General features: G+C 48.2%; 8 protein-coding genes across 8 annotated transcripts in view; 2 read left to right on the top strand and 6 right to left on the bottom strand.

Moving 5' to 3' along the window:
• Positions 1 to 1,429: 1,429 nt before the first annotated feature.
• MCYG_02937 (uncharacterized protein) lies at positions 1,430 to 2,300 on the bottom strand (the record flags this gene model as incomplete). Its single annotated transcript, XM_002847385.1, has 3 exons — positions 1,430 to 1,647; positions 1,708 to 1,832; positions 1,906 to 2,300. 3 exons carry the CDS (start codon positions 2,298 to 2,300, stop codon positions 1,430 to 1,432), a joined length of 738 nt encoding a protein of 245 aa, XP_002847431.1.
• A 482-nt stretch (positions 2,301 to 2,782) lies between these two features.
• Positions 2,783 to 3,662, bottom strand: MCYG_02936 (uncharacterized protein; the record flags this gene model as incomplete). Its single annotated transcript, XM_002847384.1, has 5 exons — positions 2,783 to 2,954; positions 3,007 to 3,071; positions 3,184 to 3,272; positions 3,375 to 3,425; positions 3,611 to 3,662. 5 exons carry the CDS (start codon positions 3,660 to 3,662, stop codon positions 2,783 to 2,785), a joined length of 429 nt encoding a protein of 142 aa, XP_002847430.1.
• Positions 3,663 to 7,947: 4,285 nt separating this feature from the next.
• Positions 7,948 to 12,891, top strand: MCYG_02935 (WD domain-containing protein; the record flags this gene model as incomplete). Its single annotated transcript, XM_002847383.1, has 5 exons — positions 7,948 to 8,347; positions 8,404 to 8,527; positions 8,589 to 8,897; positions 8,956 to 9,734; positions 9,791 to 12,891. 5 exons carry the CDS (start codon positions 7,948 to 7,950, stop codon positions 12,889 to 12,891), a joined length of 4,713 nt encoding a protein of 1,570 aa, XP_002847429.1.
• A 710-nt stretch (positions 12,892 to 13,601) lies between these two features.
• On the bottom strand, positions 13,602 to 14,883 carry MCYG_02934 (conserved hypothetical protein; the record flags this gene model as incomplete). The annotated part of the gene is made up of 2 exons (XM_002847382.1): positions 13,602 to 14,748; positions 14,777 to 14,883. The coding sequence occupies 2 exons, from the start codon at positions 14,881 to 14,883 to the stop codon at positions 13,602 to 13,604; spliced, it is 1,254 nt and encodes a 417-aa protein (XP_002847428.1).
• An 826-nt stretch (positions 14,884 to 15,709) lies between these two features.
• Positions 15,710 to 17,722, top strand: MCYG_02933 (polyamine oxidase; the record flags this gene model as incomplete). Its single annotated transcript, XM_002847381.1, has 8 exons — positions 15,710 to 15,816; positions 15,883 to 15,913; positions 15,991 to 16,128; positions 16,205 to 16,255; positions 16,324 to 16,349; positions 16,403 to 16,749; positions 16,815 to 17,367; positions 17,422 to 17,722. 8 exons carry the CDS (start codon positions 15,710 to 15,712, stop codon positions 17,720 to 17,722), a joined length of 1,554 nt encoding a protein of 517 aa, XP_002847427.1.
• A 243-nt stretch (positions 17,723 to 17,965) lies between these two features.
• MCYG_02932 (oxidoreductase) lies at positions 17,966 to 18,912 on the bottom strand (the record flags this gene model as incomplete). Its single annotated transcript, XM_002847380.1, has 4 exons — positions 17,966 to 18,246; positions 18,341 to 18,451; positions 18,476 to 18,803; positions 18,865 to 18,912. The coding sequence occupies 4 exons, from the start codon at positions 18,910 to 18,912 to the stop codon at positions 17,966 to 17,968; spliced, it is 768 nt and encodes a 255-aa protein (XP_002847426.1).
• A 445-nt stretch (positions 18,913 to 19,357) lies between these two features.
• Positions 19,358 to 20,942, bottom strand: MCYG_02931 (high-affinity nicotinic acid transporter; the record flags this gene model as incomplete). The annotated part of the gene is made up of 3 exons (XM_002847379.1): positions 19,358 to 20,551; positions 20,614 to 20,714; positions 20,774 to 20,942. The coding sequence occupies 3 exons, from the start codon at positions 20,940 to 20,942 to the stop codon at positions 19,358 to 19,360; spliced, it is 1,464 nt and encodes a 487-aa protein (XP_002847425.1).
• Positions 20,943 to 25,784: 4,842 nt separating this feature from the next.
• The window catches only part of MCYG_02930 (vegetative cell wall protein gp1), a gene marked incomplete at both ends in the record, with an annotated part of 1,507 nt that continues 699 nt past the window's right edge, over positions 25,785 to 26,592 (bottom strand). Inside the window, one exon of the mRNA XM_002847378.1 lies at positions 25,785 to 26,552. Within this exon, the coding sequence (XP_002847424.1) occupies positions 25,785 to 26,552 (768 nt within the window). The remainder of the gene's footprint in view (positions 26,553 to 26,592) is intronic.

The following is a 26,592-nucleotide window of genomic DNA, read 5'->3' as shown; positions in this document are numbered from 1 at the left end:
CTCTCCATCATGTACGTACATATAGGGAAAACAGGGATCCGTCGATCGTGGTGGTGCACTCACTCTACTGGTGCATCTAACTGGCGGTGGGCAGGTATAACTCCGAATACACATATCCTCACCGAAGCCACGCATGAAAACCAGAGTGGATTACATATATATGGAGTAGTTTGTTTATATATGTGTGAGGGCTGAAACCAGCCTTGTATGACTGGCCCCCTCCCCAAGGCCCCAAAACTCCCATGAGGCCGATGATGGCGATGTCGCCTCGCAACTCTGGCCCCATGTCTGGTCGGTGTGTCATTTGTTTTGTCATACAGCAAACACCCTCTTGACTTGAAGAACCTCGGGTCATGGCCTCGTGGGTATGGCATGGCATGGCATGGCAACCCTGGACCGCTACATCCACACCCACGCACACCCTCTCTCCCTCCCTCCCCCTCTTAAAGCCTTGTCCCCTGCTTTATATCATGTAATAACGGCGAAACTGGGGATAGGAGGGGCTGCTCTGGAATCGGGCTGAATTTTGCAAAACAAGAGGACCCGTTCAGGGCTGAGACCAGATGTTCTTGCATAAGTTCCTTCGTTCGGACTTGGTCTTCGAGAGGGCGTACATGTCCGGATACACTCACACACATATGTACGGAGAGGCGTTACCGTGGACCCGAGTACGATGGGCCATACTCATGCTACGTTACGCCCTTGTCCGCATTGAGATTATTTCTTAGCTGAGTAGAATTATCATGACACGGACGGATCAAAGAGCCTGTCTATATATACATATTTCTTACATACGAAAAACTGACCTCGCTCCCTGGTCTCTTGAAGCCTCCTTGCATTGAATGACGTGCGTGACCCAAGCTATGCCATTTAGCATGTAGCCTCTCTCGGCTTGGTGACAAATACTAATGCTACCGTCCCTAGTTCCCGTGGACGTCAGTTTTACATAAGTAGTAAACGCATGTTTCATTCACTTTCACTAGCGCATATTCATACATAGTGTATTATAGCTCGTTGTCCTAACTAGTTACGGAGTACTCGATATCCAGAATATTCTAGAATCTGGCTCGGAGGACCTTGTCTTTGGAAGGGGTGGTTCACCTTACACGGATATCAAATGTTAACATCGCATCGGGCAGCAAAGAAAAAGGGGTAAAACAGTTAGGATACTGCCAGGGAACGAAGTTGAACCTGATTAAACCTATTTGATAGGTGGTTGATATCTTAGCCAGGCGCTGTGAAATTCCTTCTCCCGCTATCGCAAGGTAGACCTCCTTTCATCTGTAGTGAGGGAATTGAAACACCTTTCCTGGGATGGCGGGTAGCTACAGGCAATCTCGCATTCTCTTACTTCACGTGGCAGGGCATATCTCCCCTTTATGGTCCGCTAGAGGTCACCATGTGGTTCAGGTTCACCACCTTGAACTTGCTATTTCTTAACTAGGGTAACGAAGTTTTGAGACACCACAGCTTTGACGTTTTGGTCTGAAGGTCTTCCAAGACATAAAACTGCTCCTGAGAATCCTTCTACGTCATCGTCGTCCGAGGTAGTTCTCCATAGCAGAGATGCGCTGATGGCTGTAGACTCCCAGGCGTACTGGGAGCCTTCGACTATGGCTTGCTGAGTGGGTTTGGTGGCTACTTTCCCTGTTATTTAAGTCGTTTCGCCTTTGATCGTGTCAGATGTAGTTACAAATAGAGGTTTACCGTCGAGTGCATTATTGTAGTCTGTCCCATCCAGTGACAGTGCCAACACCTGGAGCGCTGGGAACATGCGGTAGGTCAGAGTCCGTGAACGGGGATAGGTCGTGTTTATACCCAGGAGATACGGACTTGGATTATTGTACGTCATGGTAATCTATATTAGCATAATATCTATAAAATTTTGGCTAAAATCACTCATACCCTAGAAGATTCACCTGCGGGATACACACTCTAACGTATAGAGCAGAAAACGCGGATATACTGCCGCCATGTTCTATCTCACCGGGTACTACTGGCGCGTTCCTAGTTGAGATGAACTTCAATAGCGTGTCCTTTGCCTGCAAGATCCAACTTGGAAACCCTTCTAATTGGCCATGGCAGGAGCCCCGGTAAATTAACGAAGCCATGTGTGACCTAGGTGCCGTCAGGTTTATCTTCAAACCAAGCCGCCAGCGAGAATCGCAGGAATCAGGCAACCACGATATGTCATGATTAGATGGTACTGTGAGTGTGGATGGCTCCAAATGCAGGATATCGAACCCAACACGCAGACCTCCGACGTGGGCTGGGTACCTGGTATCCCACGAGTTTAACATTTCTGAAAAGAAAAAAGGCACATCCATGGATTAAAATACTTATTCCAACACACCTCGGGAAGAACTGTCGGATAATAGATAGGTCGTCAGGTGTTAGCATCCGCCGCGTATTTATCAGCCATCTGATGGGGATAATTCTTGGTGTTGGGGTGAGTGAGTGGGTTAGGAAAATGCATTGCTGGAGTAAGATGAATTTCTCTCCCTGCAGCATGTGTGTGTATGGTATTGGAATACCCGAGGCTCTAATATTCCAAAAAGAATATCCCCCCATCTTACCTCTACCACAAATACATGTTATAGCTTGATAATGCCGGGTGATATGCCGAATAAGTTGTTCATTTTCCGGGGTTACTCGAGGCTCCAAGGTAGCTCTTACAGCCGCTACTTACTCTCCACGTAACGTCTCCTATGGTTAGCCGTGAGGAATGATGGGTGTGCCGTCGGGCTCGGGTGGCCGGTTCGATTCCAAATCTTGTGCTTTCTCAGGGATGTCTGGATATTGGAGGAATGGGCCTGGTGGACCCTCGTTGTGACGTCTTCTGGCCATGCGATCTCTGTGCTGCGTCATCGTGGAAAGCTGTTCTACCCTGCGTCTGTCGGCCAATGGAAGATGTCTTTTTAGTGGGTTTGGCTTCGCTTAGCTCGTTTAACTGGCTAAGTAGTTAGTTATGTAAGTCATTACTTGCAATTATATCACATGATATACCTGTAATCAATCAGGTGGTTCGTCCACACCCCTATCAAAAACATCAACCGAGTCAACCCTATATTCTAATTACAGTCCCTGTTACATTCGTCAGAAGCGTTCCAGCTACATCAAACGTTCTTGAAACCCTTTAATTCTAACAGATCGTTCCATCCAACAACATTCGTCTATCCGTACGTCCTTATGTTCTTCCTTCTCACGGTCACATTTTGTATCCTTCGGGCATTCATATGTTACCACAGCGTTCCTGCGTACCGTACGGTGTACTTACATAATATATGTCAGTCCCCTGTATTTCCCCCTCGCTTATCGTCTCACTTTGCCATGTTGAAGGGATCTGAAACGCCCCGTGCCGATTAAAGTTCTACCTGCCCGTTTCTGCGCGGTTTGGACGGGAGATTGCCATAGCATGGGTAGCCCTTTTAGTTAGCCACTAAGATCACCAGTTCGTTTGAAATATATGTCAGACGTTCTTCATCACTAACAAATACTACTTCACAAAAGAAATACGAGTATACGAGCACCCCCTGGGTATAGAAGCATTAGTTGAGATGGTAAAACCCTTCAGCCTTTCTGGAAGACTTCTTCATGCAGCTCGGCTTACTGGATAAGGTTGGCGGTGCAAACTGCCTCTCCTCCTTTTGTTCCTTCGTCATTCCTCCCAACCTTCTCCTCTCCCGTCCCTGTCGGACACCCTGCTATGTGCGGTGAAGGATGGAGGAGTTCGTTGATCGTTGAAGGTACGACGAAGGCGTAACCTGTTTAGGGATAATACGGAGTACATGCAGCGTACTATGTATACTATGATACGAATGTCTGGGCTTGCCTAGCCCCGTTGCAACACTGGTCGGTTGTACTATGTATGGCTCGTATACTCAAGGGATGTGTGACGATGTAATTTATTCATGACGGAAATGCCTCGTTTGCAGTATGTACATATTTCCGTTGAAACTGGGGCAGCCAGGCTCAGTCAAGATGAATACGCCTCACATCCGGCCGGGCGTATTTATAGAATTATGCAGCATAAAGCTTGACGGATAGATCGAGTTGAAACTCCACGTGCGGCTCATATTGAAATATGGCCGTGCATCCATAACCATCCGTGGGAGCCCGTGCTCGAGATCTATCCGTCCATCATCGGTAGGCGGGATATGGGGATGCATATCGGCTAAGGTTGGGAGGTCCTTTTTGCTGTCGAGAATACTCCATCGGTTGGACGGTTATAACACTGAAACACAACGTGGGCTATTGGATGAAATAGTAGAACCCTTTCTCTTCAAAGGTCTGCCTGGGGTTGGGTGTGGACTGAGGGCTAGAAGTGATAAGCATGGCGAGTTGGCAACGAATGGAAGCTAATTCCGTTCACGGGAGGAGTAATATGGAATTTTTCATATATCCATGGCTCCTGTTAGCTACAGCAGAACTTGAACAGGCAAGCTCATATGGCCTTACATGCATACGTGTGATGGACATATGTATTGGCCCAGTTGATACGATATGAAAGGTTCTTCTTAACCGACCACATCTCTGGCATTAGCCACCCATTCAAAATAAGGTTGGATACGTTATCCTAGGCATTTGAATTCCCAACAGTACGGAGCCAATGGAGCTATCCTCTCCGTTCTTCCCAGTAGCTAAAGACACATGAAGCTAATAGAGAAATAGATGGGAGGCCATAAGTCAACTTATTTGTAATCATTGTCAGTATATATAGGTTCTCTTCGCTGCCTGGCCATACCTAGGTGTACTTTGTATACGCTAGTTGGCTGGGAAACACCAGGGATAAATACTAGCCATGATGAATTGTAATATCAATGTGGTTCATGAACTGGTATATTAAATGGGCGTCAGCTGATACCCTTGGATACCATTAACTCCATGGTTTGGGAGTATTTCTGCATGAAAGAAATATAAATGTATAACAGCCGGGTTGATAAACAGGTAGCTCCGATCTATGTGGGTATCCATTGCTGAGCTATTGTTGATAAAATATCTCTGGTGCACGTCAGCTATCTGGAGAGCGTCGATAGAGAGAGCCGAGACAACCTCTGGAGAAATACTCGGACTTGAATAGCGCGGGTGCCTGAACTGTGGTTGTTGGTTCAGGAAGGCCGAACTTCTTTGGGTCCACTTCGAACCAAAGAACTGGAAAACTCAAGGAACTCAACTTCAACGTCTCTCTACTCCTTCATTCCTATCATCTTCACCCTCTATGCCCGCTAAATCCTCCTTGCATTCCCCCGCTGGTGGACCTCTCCGGGGTGGTTTTCGGAGTCTGCCGTGTTGTTTTGCATTGCCGCGCCTCGATCTTCAGCGCCACATTCATGGAATGTGCAGAATAGCGGGTATATGAGGAGACATAAGATGTGAAGAGATGGAATTCTTGGACATGAAGGTTGCTTCTGACAAACTCACAGTACGTCGTAAGACGACTTTGTCATGCAGGTTGGGGGCTAAATTGCTGGCAGCATGCAGGGTGAGTCAATATCTCTGGGGATGAAGATCCTGCATTGAAAATGATGTCTCCTAGTTTTGTTAACCATAGCTTACGTTTCATTCTCTGTCTAGAAATCCTCCTAGTATCTGTTCGTTCAGGAGTATTACCTGTTGCCAACAGGCTATATTTTGACAGGAAATGCGGACGCTGCTGCGGCTCAAACTCCACCGCAGGGCCAGTTGTGTTTACAAGCGTCCGAGACCCGCCTAAGGTCCGTTGGGAAGGTATTTAAAGACATTGATATCGCGGCTAATGGCTAAAAATATACCACAAACTGGGTATCCAGGCATCCGTGGCGCAGTGACTCAGGGTTGATATTATATTAACGATGTATATGCGGTTTCAAGCAAAGATGGGTTTCCTTGCGGTATACTTCTCCCAATGATCTTAAGATGGTGGTAAATGGGCTGATATCGTTACCTTCTACGAAGGAGAGAAGCCTGTTGGCCCGTTGATGACGAAGGGCTGGTTTGACTGTGCAGTAATTAAAACTTGACCAATCATTTCGCAGCCTTCATGGGTTGGAGACAATAGAAAAGCTACGCCTTTTTGTACGACTCGGAGGTGTCTTAACTTGTTCATTGGCCTTCTTGGCCATTCAGGCACCAGACGTCTATCTTACATCCAGAGGTGTGCTAGGGCTGTTGCTCTCGTCAGAGACCATGAGGTCGCAGTAGCGAGTGAAGCCTTATCTCGGAACTGGCATCCAAGACATCAGGCGCTGCTAGCAACACGTCACGCACGAGGGGGGATGACGGGCTTAAATTCGAGAAAGAACATTAGTCGCCCTTCCTAACTTTTACGCGCTGTCTCTGAATGGCGTTATTCGCCTTGGGCAAGTCGCTTTTGAGAATCGATGCCCACACAACGCATGCGACGATGTGTGGAGCCGGCCATCACCTTCAACCGCAATGTGATTGGGTTGTTGCTGTGATGCGGGCTGCAGCGTGAGGAACTCTCTGCCATGCCTCGAGCCAATCCCGTCGCCGAAGAACCTTAGAGTGACGGACACTAACTGCGACCCTTGTATCTTGGCTCCTTTCATCACCTCTGGCCCCACGCTCCTTTCTCTCTCTCAAGTATTGAAGCCCTGACGAGGCGTCTCATGCCTGCAGACCATCAAGGGGAACAAGACGTTGTTTCTGGCTGCGCAGCGAGAATCCCCTTTTGAGATAGCACAAAGCCTGCTATTATGTGAATATCGTTGCTGGCACACTAGCTATTATTATAGTTGTTGTTAAGAGTAACACTTTCGCATTCGCATTTGCATGAAGCAGGTGCGGAATTTGACAGAGATCGACTCTGCTTGCTTTTTCCACCTCTCCCGCACGGTTACCTGCATTCTTATCCATCCAGCACTCTTATTTTACTATGTCAGAGAGAAAGCCTGATGATGCATATTATCTTACACAAGGGTTGCCTGTTTACGGCCAAGAACTTAACGGCCAACGAAGTACAACCCACTGACGATGAGCTGCGTTTACTGGTGAAGGGAGAGTTCATCCAAAGTTCTTCGAGAAGACCAGGTAGTTTCATAATTATGGCCTCCAATCTCAGGACTTTCCTCATTATGGTCAACATGCTCTCTTCCCTAATAATTGGTTCCTTGAAGCAGACCCATGCTGGCGCTTATTGGTGCCCACAGCGAGCTCTACCCTTGATTAACCAGCCACCCTCCTAAGCTCGAGAGAAAACTACTCGCCCCCAGCGACTAGGTCTTAGCCCCCGTCACCCCATTCGTGCCAGCCGTCTCCATTTAAGGTCAGGTCAACACAATACCAAGCACAAATAGGAGCTGCAGAGCCTAATCTCTTTGCCCAGTTGGACTCTCATCTATATTTACTCATTTCTTAAAGTTCTAGGGTCCTCGATGGTCTCTTTCTGGCAAGCGTTTCTTCCTTCCATTAACTAATCCTAAGGGTGTACTTTTCTCACTCCTCGTCTTCAATGACCTACGCTGCTGGCGAAAGTCTCTCCCTAAAGAGTCCCTCTATACTCTTTTCCCTGTCTCTTCTTGGAAGTTTGGCAGCATATTGAGCATCTAGCTTGTTAGATCTTCTCTTCCAGTGCATTCGTTACATTGACTTCTCGATTGATTCCAAGCGCCTACCTCTGCCCTGCGGCGCCTATTTCATTCTGCGACCTTCTTTCGATATTCCAATTTTATATTTAAGTAACGCATCGCAGCCTGTTCCATAACCGCTGCAAAAGGGTTAGCCGCTTTGCCTGTTAGTATTGTTCATGCAAGGTTAAGGCGCTGAAGGCGCCTACGGAGAACTCAGCCAGGTCGGTTCCAACCGCTATCTCTGCCAACTAATCTCTACCACTTACTTGCCTCTTCTATTGTCGTTGTTTCCATTTATATTCTCCTTGTCCCTCATTAGCGACTGACCTCGTGCGCAGATATCTGAATCAACACTTGCAACCGATCCTAGCTTGCAACGATGTCCTCCGAGCAATATGGAATGCGGATGTCGACATCCTCGGGCTCGCGCTCAGCCTCCGGCGCTTTGCTGGCGAGTCCTCCAATCGAGTTAAATAATGATCTTAGCCCTTGCGCCGCCACCGCATCATTGTTCCTCTTCGCACAAGGCCCGACTATTGTCGCTATACATCATGACAGCTTGGCTGTCGACCGGAAGTTTCACCGCCATCGGGATGATGTTCAGATAATAGCCGTCGACAATGTTAGTGAAAGGGGAGCAGGCCGCTTGGTGGTTAGTTATGACATTGGCCATACTGCAATAATATGGGACCTCTTTACTGGTCAAGAAATCACTCGATTTGCCTCTTTTGAGCCGATCCGCGTCGCTACTTGGTTACGAAATGGACATGTTGCCTTTGGTTAGTTGTGGTGCCGACTCTGAAAATATTGATGACAAGCTAATGCATTGCTATAGGAAACATCAAGGGTGAAATCATATTGTTTGAACCCTCAACTTCTGAACATATATCTGCCCGTACAATATTTGATCCAATCACTGCTCTAGCTCCAACAATAGATTGCAATACCTTTGCCATAGGGTATATTCCATATTGATTCTCGGGCTGTTTTCTTCATGCTAACTTTTCTTCCTTCGACTAGGTACCTTAACGGCTCGATTCTAATCGCTACTCTTCTGCCAACATTTACCATTCTGCACACTCTCACAACCATCAGGGGCCCGTCACCAGTTATATCACTTTCCTGGCATGCTTCCTCCACCAAACAAAAAACCGATATGTTAGCATCGCAAACTATTGATGGTGATTTGTTTGTTTGGAGCGTGGCCAAACAGCCATCTACAGAGTCACCTCGCGTCATAAGAGCTTTGAAGAAATCAGAATCAAATAATTCCAGCCCTAAGTGGCTAGCTTGGTCAAAGAATGGCCGTATAATTCAACACAACGATGGGTTGGTTGCTCTTGTTACCTCTTATAACTGCTCCACTACTTACTTACTTTGAATATAGAGAGAGTCTGGCATGGGACGTTAGAACCAAAAATGTTTCATATGAAACCATTCCAACCATCCAAGGGGTCCAAGGCATTGCAAATTATGGACCAACGGCCACGCTTTTTACTTTGGGCCCGAATCATACTGTCCAGCAATATGATGTAGCCAATGCAACAATGGTTGCGAATGCCCAGCACCTTCCACAGAAGCCTGATGTACCTGTAGAGCAGCCTCCAACTGGAGAAACTGCACTCACAATTGAAACTTTGGCAAAACACACGGCGTCTGAACAAAAGCACAAAACACGACCTTCACAAGGGTCTTTACCAGGCGTCGAATCAAAGCTTGATTTAGTTCGTGCTGAGGCTTCAAAGAGCCCAGGGTCTGGATATAGCATGCCTATTTCTAATGGCTCCAGGCCTCGCAACCGGACGCCATACGCTCCACGCCCCCCTGGATCCAATTATAGCGGGTCAGCAACCACATTCTCCTTAGGGTCTCCCAGGCCATCTATTGCGGAAACTCTTCACTCAGGCTACTCGGCACGGTATGCAATGTCATTAAACTCAACAGAGTCTACTATGTCCAAGCTGCGGACGGTCTCTATTCCCGGAATCTGGGATGATCCAGTTACCGACCTCTTCCCCTACATACGTGCTCGATTAAACAGCGTATCGATAAATCCTTCCCGCAGGTTCGATGACCCAAATCTTGGACCGGACGAACTACGAAGACAAATGTTAGCCGTTGTGTTCGGATGGGAAGGAAATATCGAAGATTTGGTACGGAGCGAATGTGAGAAGATCTTCGCAATGTTTGTCCTGCGGTCCACTGCTGACTTTACATACTAGTTAAACAACATACTTATGGCTCCCAGCATTCTGCCATACTAGCGAGATGGTTACTTCCATCTGATTCTGACATAATGGCGCCTATGGTTGAGGCATCGACCTCCTCATATGTCAACTGGATGATAATTGCTCTCAGCTTGTTGACGAAGAAAGAAGTGTCAAAAGAGCCCGGTCAGGCGCTTGCCAAAAAGCTTTTAGCTTCCAACGATCCCCACGCAGCTGCTGCGGTGCTAATGGGTATTGGAGAAGGAGATCTCGCCGTTGAGCTTTATGTGTCCAGAAATCAGTTCATGGAAGCCGTTCTACTAAGCTGCCTGTTGACACCAGCTGGATGGTCTAGGCAATCATATCTCATTCGGAAATGGGGAGAACATGCAGCTATCAACTCGCAGCAACACCTAGCATTGCGTTGTTTTTCTTGCACTGAAACTGCAGCCCCGGTAGCCTGGAAAAGCCCATCTATACAGGCTTCATTCTCCGGCCCATCCTCAGACAAGAATCAAGGAGTTTCCTTAAACGCTCCTCCTTTAACTAATCTCTCCCCAACCTCTCGTCTCAAGAATCAATCACTGAAGCTCATAACTTCATTTGGTTCAAATAGCAACTCCGCTTTTCAGTTCCCAGGCCTTGCCTCTGCTGACAGGACCCCTACCAACATGCCTGGGGTTACACCAATTGATGCTGGGTTGGGAGATCAGATGTTCTCCCCTGGAGGGTTCGGTAATAGTCTTCGTCCAGGCGGTCATCGAGCCCAGGGTGCAACTCCGGTCTCTCGATCGCACCCTGCGGGCTTCGGGAGGGAACGGCTCCCCTCTATTGGAGAATCACCGAACGACCCTACTCCGACGGTATCAGCTCCAAAGGGCCGCCTACCCGCTGGTGATCAAATGTCTGAACCTGATAAGGATCTCAAAGTTATTGATGTGCCTCTAGCACCACCCCCGGCCGCAAATCTTAACCCAACAAGTACTACAGATACTCTAGAATATTTAACCCCGGCGCGGTACACGCCCCTGAATGAGTCAATGAAGGAGAAAGAAACGCCTATGACAGCCTTACCTCCTGACAGGACTCTAAGCTCTTCTTCTGGCCGGGAAAACAAGCTAGAGGCTGCACTGGGACAGAAAGAGCGTGGTACGAATGGTTCACAATCCCGTAAACCCGACGGACTGCAGATTCAGTGGCCCCCTGCCGATGACCAATCCTCCGAAGATCAACCATCGGAAGACATATACTACCAACAACCGTTGTCAACTCGCCGAAATGGCGAGAGAAATGATAGTGTGATGAGTCCGACCGCTTCTACCAGGAGTGCAAGATCCGGCGCAAGTGTACCATTAAGTGCGAAAAGCCTAGATAAGTACATAAGCAGCCTTGACGGAGCTAGCTACCAATCCCACAGACAAAAAACGCATAAGAAGTCCGGCTCAAGGGCAAGTTCGAAAGACCCTCATGGGCGTGGGAGAAGCAAACAGAGATATATACAACCTGCTAAGAGGTCACCATCATCGCCCATCCCCATGTCACCAGAAGATATTGCTCTCTACTCGTCCTCCTCCAGAGATTATATTGGCGTCCGGCCGTCGTCACGTAACGGGAGGAAAAGCAGCAGGATGCGCAGCAACAGCCCTGGAGGTGGGAGCAGGGTATCCGGAAGAAGCACAAGCAGGCGCCGAGATTTCGATTATGGAATTAAATCGCCAACCTCGCCTATACCAATGTCTCCGGCTGAAGGCCACGACAGCAGCGGGGATCCTGACCGTAGGTTTAGACTGTTAAACGCCGAGAGAAAACAGCGGTACAAGTCAAGAGAAAGAAGTGCAAACCGTCGTCATGATCGTAGTAGGAGTGCACCTCGATATTCTTCGGCTGAGCAGAGGAATGGGGCTGAAAAGGATAGTGATACTAGTGGAGAAATGGCCAATCGTCTTGATCAAAGCTATCAGACTTATAATTCCCATGATGAGCCATTTCAACCACAGCAGCTTGGCCACAGCCAGGTTGACAATCAGCTAGATGAACATGGCAGGAAACGATCGGCTGCCGCAGAACTTGAAGCTCGCCGCCAATCCCTAGCTCGTCGCCCTTCCGCTCCTCCTATCCCCCTCCCTGGCGAGGCAAGCCTCAACCAAATTCTATCTGGCCGTCCTTCGCCTTCTCCCGGTCCTCAGAGCCATGCTAGATCTAACAGCTCTTTTAGTCAAAGGGCAATGTCCAAAAGTACTGGTCCTACCCCTTCTAGTCTTACAGAACGTGTTCCATTCACCATGCCAATTGGTCTCCCAGCGACCCCTAGGGCAATGAGACACCCAAAGTATAGCACTGGATATAATGACTCAGAGACACCCGATGTACCTGAAGTACCACCCCCGGATGCATTCTATAGTTATGATAGGCGACCATCCTTCAATATACCTCGGTCCATGTCTGCCCCAATTCCGGACGATGAGATGCCAACTCATCCTCATTTCCAGCGCCAGCTTCCGAGTAGCCGAACAAACCGAACACCAAACCACAGGCGTGAGACGTCGAATGAGGGCATGACGCTAGAGAATTCTCGAGTAGAGAACCTACGAGCCGAGCACACTCGGATCACCTCTGGGCCGTTGCCACCCCTTCTTCCGGAGCTTCAACATCTGCATGCTACTGCTACTCCTCCACCTCCTCCACCTCCTCCCGCACCTCCAGCGCGTCAGCCATTACCTCCGGCTGCTCCTATACACAGTGATGCCCCGGTGCAAGACGAAGGGCGGAATTCGTTTATTTCGGGTGTTGGAACGATTAACATTGCTATTGACGATTCTCACAGCCCTGCACTTTTTGGTCCATCCAACCCAAACCCCAATTTCCGTGCAGCATCGCTGCCGGCACACCAGCAATCATTGCATCAATTAGAAGGGGGTATGAGAGCGTCTGCGGACCCTCATAAACGTGGCCGAAGTGTAAATGACAATGTGCAATTCAAATTCCGCAATCTTACTGATCGCATGAGAAGCTCAAGTCGGCCTCGAAATGGGCGTTCCCCTGCTTCAGATCGTCAAGATGTATGCTCTCCATATGAGAGCCTGGCAACTAACGGCACAATTGAAAACAGAATCTAGCCCGATTGCGTCTAGTTTAGTTCCTGCGATTATTGAGTTGGTGAAATAGGCTTGAGTCTGGGTGTTTGATTAGAAAATGATACCCGTTTTCTATTCGTTTTCTGCTGTTTCCATTCCTGAATTATTATTTTGATGATTAGTTTCACGACTTGATCATGTGTTTAATGTTCAGCGATGTTTTCTGGATAATCCCAATTCCCATTTCTGTTAGCAGTGTTTATTATTTTTGTTATGCTATGTCCTATCTCAGCTTCAATTCTTACTACTACCATTATTACTAAATGTTCCCGCCTTTGCTTGAGTAGAATAGAATGTATATACTCCGTACATGTGCGCGAGTATAACTAAGCAATTTAGATCCATTGAGGTTTAGCTCTGTGTATGATGTATCCTGTTTCTCCGTTGGCGTACTGTACGCTTCAGAAACAGAGACGGAGATGCTAAATGTTTCGTTAATTCTGCCTGTTATACAAATAAAACTTAAATACAAATATATGCAATGATTTTTGGGGTCCTAAATATACGGTATGTAAGGACAGATATAACTCGACTTCGTTATTCTGCAGCTCACAGGCCCTTTAAGAATAAAAGCAATCGTTTCAAATTGGTCCGAACCCGAAAGAGAACCGAGCGCTGCAGCGAGAACTAGAATCTATCTAGGTCCGGGGGCACTTGAACACCCACAGGGACGGAACTGACTGCCCCTAATTCTAACGCCTCTGCCACGTAGAGTTGTTATAGTTGCCGCTGTTTGCTGATGAATCGCCCATAGACTGTTGACGAATACGTGCCCAGGCACTCCCAGAGGGCGATTCGGGGGATGAGGTTGGAGAACCGGATGCGAAATCTGAATTTACAGGGCTGGCGTCATCATCCCAGAAACTCTTCCCATCTGTGCTAGAAGAAGAACTACTTGGAGCTGAAGGGTATGCCTGCTGCTGTTGTCGATCCTCCGGGTAATAGTTTGCACTGGAATATGAGGCTAAGTAATCTGGACTCTCTCCTTGTGACCGGTAGGTTTCTTTCAAAACCTTTGAATCTGGCAGGCTATATCCGGCTGGTGAGTCGGTGCCATCGGTAGCTTGGTATCCAGGCCGTTGGGGCTGGGTGGCAGGAGGCGCATTACCGAACCGGCGATGCGCTGCGGCTAATCTTTCTGCTTGATACCGCTTCAGACGAGCTTCGATCTCCTGACGGTCTGCATGTGAGAGTTCATCTCTAAGCCGGGCAAACCTGGGATCCGTAACTGCACTAGCTCTAGTGTACGCTTCTCCGATAACTTCACCAATGCCAGTGCCTATAATTGCAAATATTGGGAGTATAAATGACGCCCTTATGAATCTGCCCTTCATTTCACCAGGGTTAAGCTTGAAGAGTGGACGGTTTGGGGTAAACTGCTGGCTGGCAGCTTTGTTAGCTGCGGCCTCTGCTGTTGCATTCTTTGATTTTGCAATCATTGACCCAACAGCAAGCCCTATTATTCCACCATAGTGGGGCATATTCTGCATAAATGATGCTTGCGAAACCAACGCATCTGTCTCTTCTTGGGTCGGAAACCGATTAACAACGACTCGGGTAATCTCTAGGCGATCCTGTATTAGGCGACTGATGCTTCGTTGGTAGTTACTTTCTGTCCAATAAAATATCCGTTTGGAGAGGGTGAACGGCGGTATCTCAACTCGCATAGGGTATCTGGCAAACTGAGAAGGCCGGCCATCCTCTAAATATTCTGGGTTCGAGAAGTATGAATCGCTATCCGAAGGTGGCGCGTCGTCCGTGAAACTCGATTGCTGCGAGTCAATCCCCATTTTCTCCGTTCCACACCCTTTCTTAACGGGGCTTGACCGGGCTTTTGGACTAGAGAAGCTGTCGATTTCCTAGAAACTCCAGATATTTGCTCGTAAGCAAGCGTAAGAAGAACAAAACGCTGGACGTTGGAAGTTTCCAAGTTTGTTCGGTGTTTAGTTTGACTTGTTTGCACCAACTAACCATGATTAGTCATATATGACGTAATGTTTACACGTGACGTTACTATTTACCTCCAACGTCACGCGTCGATTTTAATCTCATCCAAGGCCGAAATTTGACCCAACGAGAGAGCAGCGGCTTGTCCGCCTCGCGCGCCTAGTTCGCTATCAAGAGGCTTCCGAATGGCCGTGATAAATGATGGGAACCTAAGAGGAGAAATGTGATATCCTTTTGCTCCAGGGGTCCGCATGACATCGTCTACCGAGAGGTCCCTAGGCTAAGATTCCTTTGCCTGCTTCTGTTGTGCAAGGTGGCTATTATTTTGTGCTTCCGTACGGTAACTAATGAACTAGCACTTGATAGGATGATTCTATTACTGTCTATTATTCCCAGAGAATGTACGGGATGGCAAGGCTTGTTGCTCCTTGAGCCGGATAGCTGCAAACCCCGTGCTGTTCTTGGCCAACTCCAAGAGCTGGACTGTGGTATGGGGGCTCTCCATACGAGATAGCTATTTAATACCAAACCGCTGATGTAACGCGGATATGTGTTCCTGCCAGCTGACAATGCGCAGCCAGTAAAGATGCAGATACATTGTAACTAGCAGGGCCAATGGATATCTAGGTGTAGCCATCTTCTCCCCCGCTTGAGGTCCCAAAGTTGGGCTTAATAAGTTTGATTATTTATACATCCGGCTGTCCCTGCAGGATGCTTAAGCTCCTCTTTATTTCTCTCTGTTGTGAGTACGAAATACTAAAGACGTATGTACAGCCTCACCTGTGGCTAGTATATAAGGAGAGACGCTACCGGACCATCAATCGAACTCTATCGAACTAGATATACGGTGGATATGAAGGGCAAACTTGTCTTCCTTGCAACCTGTCTTGGGTTTTCTGCCATTCATGGGAGAATTATTCCAGAGGAAAATGCGTGTAGGAAAACGAAAGTTGCAATTCTGTAGGTGTTCTTGGTATTCGGTATATCTTTGTTTTTGCCAGTCTGAAATCTAACCAAAATATATAGTGGTGCGGGAGTTACTGGCATCACCGCAGCTGTATGATCCCTTTGACTGCCTCTCTACATACTATAACTATGATCCAAACGGACTGAGGATGTCTGAATATATATTAGCAAACACTTGCAAACCAATCTATGACTGATTTCCTCATCATTGAATACCAAGATAGAATTGGTGGACGTCTACATGAAGTCAATTTTGGGAGGAAGAAAGATGGATCACCATATGTAGTTGAAGCTGGCGCAAACTGGGTACCGCTTTGTTTATATATGCACCCCTTAACTTCAAAGCCAAGATGATTTATAGCTAACAATAATTACAAACTAGGTCGAAGGGTTAGGCGGCTCTGGCAAACCAGAGAATCCGATCTACACACTGGTAATGAGAGCCGAACCTAACAATCACAAATACCCTGTGCATGAGACACTAGCTAATATGAAATTAAGGCCAAAAAATATGATATACGTGCTCTGTAAGTCCACTCAAGTACGGAATATAGCTGTCGTTGCTTACCAACCTTTGCAGGAAAACAGACTATGAAAACAAAACGACTTACGATAAGACCGGCAAGAAAGACTTTTCAAGTGTAATAGCAAATGCAGCGGCCGCTATGCAGAAAGTAGTTGTTCAAGCCGGATCGTTGCTAAAGGAGAATGTTCAAGACAAAACTCTTCGAGCAGCTCTTCGCTTTGTGGATTGGAACCCAGCTCCAAACAATGCACATGCACAATTTGCGGATTGGTTTAGTAGCGATTTCGAATCTAGCTTCACCCCAGAGGAAAATTCCGCAATCTTCTCATCAGTTGCTGATAATGCCACTTTCTCTCACTTTTCAGATGATAACCTCTTCGTGTATGATCAACGAGGCTATAGTAGGTCTTCTCATCGCCTCCTGAATTACAGTTTTAAACAGGTTATCTGACTGCTTTCTCAATAGGTACCATTATTAGAGGCGAGGCAGCAACATTTTTGAGACCTAATGACCCCAGGCTACTTCTAAACACCGTCGTCACAGTCGTTAATTATACTCATGACGGTGTGACAGTTTTAACCAATGACGGCGCATGCATTGAAGCCGATTATGCTGTCTCGACCTTTTCACTTGGCGTATTACAGCGGGATGCGGTACAGTTCTACCCACCGTTTCCCAGCTGGAAGAAATCTGCCATTGCAAGCTTCGAGATAGGGACGTACACCAAGATATTCCTCCAGTTTGATAGAGCCTTTTGGCCAAACAGCCAGTATCTTATGTGGGCCGACCCTCATGAGAGGGGTTATTACCCACTCTTCCAGCCTCTTGACCTACCTGGTGTTCTGCCGGGCTCGGGAATACTCATGGGGACCGTGGTGAATAGACAAGCACGTAGGGTAGAATCCCAAACAAATCAAGAGACCCAAAAAGAGATCATGAAAGTGCTGCGAACAATGTATGGAAACGACATTCCTGATCCAATAGCTATTTACTATCCACGGTGGAACCAAGAACCCTGGTAGGTAACTATTTTAACGTTGAACTAGCAGACACCGTGTACTGACATCTATAGGTCCTATGGTTCTTATTCAAATTGGCCTCCATCCACTAGCTTGCAGGTGCATCAAAACCTCCGAGCAAACGTTGGAAGACTCTTTTTTGCTGGTGAAGCTACCAGCCAGGAATTTTACGGGTATTTGCACGGCGCTTATTACGAGGGACGCGCGGTAGGAGAAATGTTGGCGAGGTGTATCGAGGGACCAGCAAATTGTACGGATCAGAATGGTCAACCACGGTACCAAGTACTGACTGGGGTAACTCCTTTTGATCTATACAATGAGAAACATGGATGGTCTGTGGATACTACAAGCTGAAACTAGAGAAGTGGTGAATTTACAGGTATAATATCGTCCACCGAGGAAGGATATACTCATAAATTTGGTTCCAATGGATAGCTAGACTTCACAAAATTCCTGCTTCCACAAGCCATGGGGAGTACAGTTTAAGGCCTGTGTATGATCTGCAATTTACCATTTCTCTACACAGGGGCGTAGATCTATTTCATGGGTGAATGTTGTCCTTGGCTGGGAATGTAGGTGCCAGTATGTTTCAGCGATCTAGTCCATAGCATTAGCATAACTAATTATCAAAGGGATGAGGATGAGGCCAGGGAGGGAGTAGTTACTGACCGCCTCAGGGTCCAGCTTTGCATCGGGAAGCCCAGACTGTATGTGACTCGTCCGCTCAGTGTCAATGACTCCATCAACGACGGCATGACAGACATGAATGCCTTGAGGCCCGAATTCTCTAGCTACGGACTGTGCAACGGCCCGCAAAGAGAACTTTCCTGCGGCAAACGAGGAAAATTTTGCACTTCCCTTGAGACTTGCAGTTGCTCCTGGTAGTCGTAATTAGTATGGGTGGGGTGTATATCATGGTGCATACATGGTATCAGAATATCTGGCGGAAAGAAGAGAGAAGGGAATAGATACCAGTGAATATCAAGGTAGGTGGAAGTTCCAAGTCTGAAGCCCGTAGGAGTCGAGGGATTGCAGCCTGAGAGAAATTAAAACCTCCCAGCCTTTGAACGATCACAATGCCATCTATTAGCCAAAGGAATAAAAAACAGGATAAAGGATTAGAAGGAGTTATTGGGTACCCGGTAGTTTTGAAGCCCTGAGTGAAGTCATCTTCACTAAGCTCAAGGAATGGCTTCACGGTTAATCCACCGCCAACATTGTAAATGGCGGCTGCAAGCAAGCTGCCAGGAAACGCCTTGTCGATATCCGCAAATGCTTGTTTGACATCGCTGGCATTCGAGACATCTGCTCTGATGCCGATTGCTTGTCCGCCACTGCTGGTGATGTCCTCGATGACACCCTCGTAGTTCTTTGGATTGCGAGCCAGAAGAGCCACAGGATATGTCCGGGAGAAGCGGCGAGCTATGGAAGCGCCCTATATAAAGTGTCAATACATACATAAATAAGGGGGGGGGGGCTATATATCAGTAACATACTGTTCCAGGGCCGACTCCTGCGATGACAGCGATTGCTTTAGTTGCCATAACGTTGGTTATACTTTATTTGGCTGACCACCTGATGATGAAGGGATTTTTGACGTATTACTTGGTTAACTGGTTGATATCAATAGTTATGTGCATCCAGCGTACTTCATAACAAGTCAATGCTGCTGACCAGGCTTTATAAACTGCTTGAAAGCTGAAGTTTTATCGCCTTCGTAAAGTTACTTTGATCCTACGCCAATTGCAATGCTGGGTGGCAATTCTTTTGTAGTTATGAGGGATAAGGCAGTAGAGCAAGCATTTGTGATAACCGACTACATGACATTTAATATCAATCTAAGTATATGACTGACTAGTCCAGGCTAGATATGTTAAGCAAATGTGCATTTTGGTGAGCTAAAAGGTGCGAAGGACAACAGGACATGCTTGAAGTATAACGGTGGCCAGGATAATCAAAGGAAGATAACAGAGAGCATCAAGGACCCAATCAGGTATGATATCTGAATTGAGGGTTGCGGTCTCCCATCTCCTGGATCTCTTCGTGCGTCATGCCCTCGATCTTATAGTCTTCCTTGCCCGCCGCACGAGCTTTGTTAATACCCAAATAGTAAAACCACATGAAGGAGTAGATCAGGACTGAGAGGCCGGCCAGGGCCAGAGTCACGGCGTGGCCCATGATGTAGCGCGGTGCGGTATGCTCAGGATATAAGAATGGGGTGACGATGCCGGAGGTGTTTCCAAGGGTGAGCTGTAGACCTGTGGCGAATGCACGCTTGCCGAATCGTGGCAGGTTTGTTGGGAGCCATGCAGTAGGCAGACCGACGGCTACGTAGACGCCGCCGGCGATGAGGAAGCAGCCAAAGTAGTGTACGCCCGAGGAAGTATTAGAGATCAGTAAGCCGTAGCCTAAGATGGTAACGCAGGTGAAGGCGATGGCGAAGACTGCTCTCTTCTGGTATCGATCACTGAACCAGGCGACGATGAGATATGTGATTGCACCCAGGGCGTAGCATGGGATCGTCAATGCCTGTACCTGAGGCCCCGTCCAGTCTCCAAATGCCTTGATGATGGTTGGCAAGAAGGTGCTGTATCCGTATAGCACAGCATCAGTGCCAAACTGGCCGAGACAGAAGAGGTAGATGGTCCAATCCTTTGCACCCTCCTTTGCATCCTCGATATGGAACTGCTGGGCAGAGTCCGTCTGGCCGATCTCTCGCCTCCGTCGAGCCCTAACGAGCTCCTTGTCCTCCTCGGTGAGGTAGTAGGCCGTATCTGGGTCATCTGCAAGGCCAAACCAGGTAGCAATGCCGATCAAGAACGACGGAATGCCTTCGAGGATCATGATCCATCGCCATCCCTTAAGGCCGGCGGTACCGTCCAAAAATCCAATTGCATAGGCGAGAAGGCCGCCACATGCACCGGCCGCAGCAGACGCACTGAACAGGTAGCCCACCCGAAGAGCAATCTCCCTCTTCCCGTAGAAGAGCGTCATGTAGGCAATCAGGCCTGGGAACAGTCCAGCTTCAACGGCTCCCAGGATGAACCGGCAGACAACCATGCCGGCGAAATTCTGCGTGAGGCCGCTCAGAGTCGCCACAAGACCCCATATCGTCGTTATTGTCGAGATGTACCGCGAGGCAGTGAACCTCCGGATGACCAGATTGGATGGGACTTCGAGTAGCTACTTTCAAGTCAGATATGCCATATTATCAATGGGCATGGTCATCATATCGGCAAACTCACGCAGTATGGGATAAACAGGATAGAAACAGCAATCTGATACTGGTTTCCGGTCAGGCCCAGGTCCTCCTCCAGAGAGTAAAGCCGAGCATTTCCGATATTCACTATTCCAACATTGGTTATTTAATGGTATTCTCTTAACAGCGATCTAGAGAAGACAAACCTCGATCCAGGAAGCTGAAGAGATACAGGCCAACGAGAAATGGGACGATGTGCTTGTCAATCTTCGCTATCAACGCCCGCTCTCTCTTCTCATCGATGACAACAGGCTGCTGAGGCCCATCCTTTGTCTCGAGCTCGATGTCTCTCGCCTCGAGATCTTTGATCGACATGCTGAAGCTGGCAAAGGTGTGTGCGTGTGTATCTTATATAGCTTGACTTGATATATTCCAGCCAACTGGCCACACGACAGGGATATTATGAGACGAGCTGGCGCTGTCAAAATATATATATCTCCGCCTCTCTCTCTCTCGCTCTCTCTGCCTACCTGCCTGTCTCTCTCTGTCTCGTCACTTAAGAGGATGAAGAATAAAGGAAAAGGAGAACTCCCTGCATCACTCCGCACACATACAGAGAGAGAGAGATGAGGAGAAGATGAAAGCTGCTTTCCCGGAGCATGTCCGGCCAGAAGAAACTTCCCTCGTCTCCGCCTCCACTCCATCTCCTCTCCTTCGTGCGGTTTACTGGATTTCTGGGCCGGCAAAGAGGAATGGAGAAGAGGAGGACCCGGTGCTAGACATCGACATCCAACCAGAGAAATAGATTTTTCCTTAGTCGGTGGCCAAACGACGGGCTTGGATGACAGGAACAGCTTGTTTTCCCGCCGCTGGAGAAGCTAGATCTATAATTATTCCGGCGCCCACCCGTCTTCTTTGCGTGCTTCTAGAAGGCGGTTTGAATCTTGGTTAACTCAGTGTTCTTCCCCGGATTTCGATAACTAGTTTACAGTGGGAAACTGGGGAGGGGAGAGGAGCTGGGAGCTTGGGAGACGCCTCGCTCTCGCTCTCTTGTCTGGAGCTTTTATCATGGCGAGCTCATCTGGATTTTGTCCATCGGAGTTACTACGGATGAGTTCGCCTATCGCCCCCCCCTCGAGGACGGGAGAATATATCCGCGAAGTCGCCATTTACATAACGTTCGCTAGCTCTGCTTTAGCCAGGGAGTAGGCATAACGGAGGAGGAATAGCTTGAATTCCAGGGGGAAACACGGAATCTTCATCGGCGAAGGAGACGGCTTTCGGGCGTGTGTATAACTAGGCCTTGGGACCTTGCTATCACTTATCACATCTTTCCAGCTAGGCCCCCTACATATATATGTATACATGCTTCCACGGCTCCTCCGAACTAGATCGGGCATGTCCCCGGAGAACTGAAACAAGCCTTCTGACTCTTTAATATATGCCCCCATAGGACGGGGTCATGGACATCCGGCGGCTATTCGATACAACTACACTAGCTGCTTCAAAAAGGATGTGTTTACTCAGCTCAGCCGGAGAGTGTGTAATGTCATCATTTCCCGGGACAGGGCTGTTTCTTGTCCTTTGCTGATCTGCCTTCCACATCTTCCGAGGAATACCAAGTCGGATATGACAGGATGTCTAGAGAGAGAGGAATCTAGACGGCCGTTTGTTTTAGTATCCTGCAGTCAGCTTCCCTGTGGCAAAATCAAGGAGAAGAAAAAACAAGTCATGCCATCGTCATCCCCTATAGAGCTGAGCGAGTACTCGAAAGGTCTGGGCACCGAAGCACGGAACACACAGCTTCCGAAAAGACACCTGAAGCCTTCCATGTCAAACAGCAAGGGTCGACAGGCGGATAGGATGGTTGCATCCGCCGGAAGGAGGGAGTCAAGGAAGCGAGTCAAGGAGTCAAGGAAGATTCTGCTGGTGGAAGAATTTCGTGCATGATGCGTCATAGGCGAGCCCTACAGCCGACCATGCAGTAACACAATATATAAATACGGTAGTACGGAGTATATATATATATGCACGCACAATATACACTTAAATATGTATATGCAGGAGGCTAACTCGAGGCTGCAGGTTGAATCCTGCGGGCTTGTTTGTGTAGTTATCGCTTAACGATCAAGCCACAATCGGATCTACTGAGCATATCAGACGTAGCCATCTAACACGACCTGCCGAGAGGATCTCTCGCCAAAATTTAGCGAGCTGACAGGACAGGGACGAAAGAGAGAGAGATCTTTCTCCAGAAGGCCAGAGGAGGTCGGAGGCGAGGATGGTGGTGTATGTACGGCCTGAAAAATTTGATTGCATGTTATATATAAAAAAAAAAAAATGTCTAACCATCCCTTCGGGCGAACTGGCTTTTTGGGTGAGAAAAGGAAAAAAAATTCGGACTTCCAGAAATCGATCCTATATCTTAGCCCGACGGGATAATGGCTGGCATTATATGTGTGTTAAAAAAAAAAAAAGGCCTGTAAAAGCTATTGATCCAGCGATGTGGTAATGGCAAAGCGATCCTCCCCGGAAGGGAGCTGCCGTGGTCAGACAAGAAAAAAAGACCCTTGAAGCGGCGAATATCAAGGGCTCTCCATAGGGGATCATCGAGATTTGTGTTATATATACCGCAGAAGGATTGAGAATATGTATATATGACTCAACATGCCAGAAAAGGCGCATACCACCCTGCATCCCCGGACGAGACAGGGCCATCCTTGCCATCCGAGAGAGAGTATCAAAAGGGAAAGACATGGACGAGGGGGCTTGACGATTGACTTTGCAAAGATCGCCAAACCCTGGACTCTTGGGCGAGCAAGGGCCCAGAAATACCGGTACATCTGAGGTAGATCTATGTATATATATACGCATGAGTATAGGATGTTGGTGTTGGGCGAGGGGGGTCCCCCCTGCTGAAGATGTTTCAACCTGCAATTTTACCTTGCGGGAAGAGAGACGGGTTGGTCTTGTCCATGGAGATCCAGGACTCTGGTCGTGGTGCAGCCCCGTCCGGCGTATCTGGCAAGGCTTGTTTCCACACCAGAGTGTTGTTGGCGGGTTAAGGCTCTCCCTTTGCCGGCTACTATATGTAACTGTCGTTCTGGTATCTCCTTTTTCTGGTAGCAGTCGGACCAACTGTTATGGACAGCAGACCGACCTACGTACGCCACAGATCAGCAAGACTGAAGAAGTGAAGCTCGATGCAAGCAGGAGAGAAGGAGAAGAAGAAGAAAAGAAAAGAGCAAGGAAGAGAGGACTGGGACGGTAACAACAGCTCGCGTTGCTTTGAGCTGACGGCAAGGTAACGCTTTTGGGTAGCGAGGACAGGGTGTTCGCCTACTGTATATACTGGTGGGCATCCTTGAAAGAATTAAAAAAAAAAAAGAGAGGCATTGAAGCTTCCCTGTCCCTGTCTTGATATCCTTGATGATACACAAAATGTGTATACATGGCATGTATGTATATGCGGTGTGCAGACGAGAATTAAAAAAAAAATGCCACAAAAAGCTACAAACAACATCCACGAAGAATAAAAAAGTGATAAAAGGTAAAAATTGCCGGAAGCTTGTTGATTCATGATCCATGGCCAGAGATATGCATAGATGGGCTTGTCGTATAGTCTGTTGCTGTTGGAGGAGGATGTGGATGGTATGGCGGAGAGAGACATCGAGAAAGAACATATCGAGACGATGAGATCTCTGGGGATGGATGACCTCGTATCCCACACGTGGAGAGAGGCTTTGGATCGACTCTTTTCATCGTCTCTACATTATCATACTCTATAACATGCAACAGATAACTATGCCTGCGCAGATCACGCATTTCGCACGACCAGCCAGCATGAACAACAGCCAGAACGGCGATCGACGCAGTTGTCTGGTTGTCTCAGGGAGCAGAGCAGGCCAGGCTGGATCGGAATCCATGGTTGAGCGCTGATGAGCTGTCTGATCCACTAGCTAAGTGGATGAAGTTCATCCTGCAAGAACATGCATCATATGTGAACTGCTATAGTATGTAGTGGTTAATATATCGGGTGCTATAGATGGTCCTGGCGTCTTAGTTGGATCGCTATTAATCTGATATCTAATTAATGTCTTGCTGGATAGAAGTTATACCGCCGGGGTGCAGGCATCAGTGCATACAGATAATATATCGCTCCGAGTCCCAAGAGTTGGATCCATGTTCGGTCTAGGTAGTGTAGATTGGACTGGATGGAGATAAATCTCCGTGGGCGGTCTGATTAATTCCCCGAAACATGACATGGAAGGTATTACAATTTGTTTATATTTTGTCTAAAGGGCTTGTTATATACAAGGGACGAAGGGAAGGTGGGCTACGAGGAGGGTAGGGGGTGGAGGTAGAGGTAGAGATTCGAGGGTAGGTTGATGATAGTAAATATAGATTAAGATGAAAAAATAGCTTGAACCAGACGATAACAGAAGTGGTATCTCAAATCAGTCAAGAAAGGAAAGCGGACAAGCGACCAAGGCCAGACATACGATTGAGAAAGAGACAGCAAAAGGAGCGCGGCAAGACGGTTTATAAGGAAACAGAAAGGAAAAAAAAAGAAAACAGCAGACAGGTGTAAAAAGAAAAGCAAGTGAAAAAGGAGCATTTGGTATCCGAACCCAAACAAGTCCAGCCTGCCTGAACCCAGAACCAGAAGCAGAAACGACAGTGAGAAGAAGACGCCAGACAAAAAGATTCTTTTTGAAGGGCAGTGGAAGAATATCCTCGCGAGCGCCGGAAACCGTGTAAGCGAAACCGTGTAAGCGGGGTCGAGTTGTGGTAGATGGATTAATGGCGAGTGTGTTTTGGTGTGTTTCCCGTGGTATAGAAAGGAAAAAGGAGGTTTGGTTGTATTGATCAAGAGAGACCTTTTTGTGCCTGTGAAGGCGAGGAAATGTATCTTTATAGCCATGCAGAATCGAAGTACGCACGCAAATAACGCATCCAGAGGTAGAAGCGATGTGTTGATGTTTTCTTGACCTCTCTCGAGAGGGAGGTTCGTTTTTGTAGTTGATTTTTTCTCTTTTTTTCTTTCGTTTTCGGTTTTCTTTGTAGAAGAAAAAGTCCGATCCGCGTCCATGTAAATGCATCCATGCAAATGCCGTCCGAACGCAAAGCAACCCAGTAATCAAAGTGGTATCTCAGTATAAGGAAATCCAGGAAGACGAGGCGGTGATATAAGTAGAGAAAAAAAAAAAAGGAGGATCATTTGGAGACCTCGCGGAGGAGCTCGCCGCAGTTGGCGTCGAAGCGCATGTTCCAGAGACGGACGCTGTTCATGAGCTTCTCTGTGTTCTCGAGCTCCCGGTCGCGGCCAAAGATGGAGTCGACGAACTCGCAGCCGGCGTTGCGGCCCATGGTGATGGTGGTCGGGGAGCCACCGCGGGCGGCGTGTTCTCGCTTGGCGGCCTTCCACATGAAGTGCTCGCAGGCCTTGAGCAGACGCTTGAACCTGGACCAGAGGCGCTCGCCGGACTCGACAAAGTCTTCGACCATCTCGCGGGCCTCGGTGGAGCGGATGAGGGGGGCGCACTCGTCTGCGCGTTTGACCTTGCCGGCGAGCTTGATGAGGAGGAGCCAGAGGTCGCCGGCGACGTCGGCCATGGGAGCGGTGGCGCCGTGGTGGAAGGCGGTCCAGTCGTAGATCCACTTGCCGAGGGAGTTTGCATCGAAGACGCTGCCGAGGAGCAGGATGGGGGCCTCCTTGGGGTTCCAGTTCTTGATGCTGTAGCCCGGGGGGATGTTGTGGTGGATGGCGTCTGCCTCGGTGGCCCTGGGCGGCGACTTGGGCGGGGGAGGCTGGGCGTGGGCGGGCTTGGAGGTGCTGTGGCTGTGGTGGTGTCCGTGGTGGTGTCCGTGGCCGTGCGGGTGCGCCGCGTGCGTCGGGCGGGTGAAGGTGGAAGCACGGCGGGCGCGCGAGCGCTTGGGGGTCTCTAGCAGGGGGTCGTCGAAGGCGGCTGCAGAGGAGCTTGTCTGGGGACAGTGGTAGTGGTTAGTGGAGGCGCGTCTGCAG

This window comes from Microsporum canis, genomic scaffold, assembly GCF_000151145.1.
Source record: "Microsporum canis CBS 113480 supercont1.3 genomic scaffold, whole genome shotgun sequence".
Lineage (NCBI taxonomy): Eukaryota > Fungi > Ascomycota > Eurotiomycetes > Onygenales > Arthrodermataceae > Microsporum > Microsporum canis.
The sequence above is the reverse complement of the archived record's forward strand: the minus strand, read 5'-3'. Positions and strand labels throughout refer to the sequence as shown.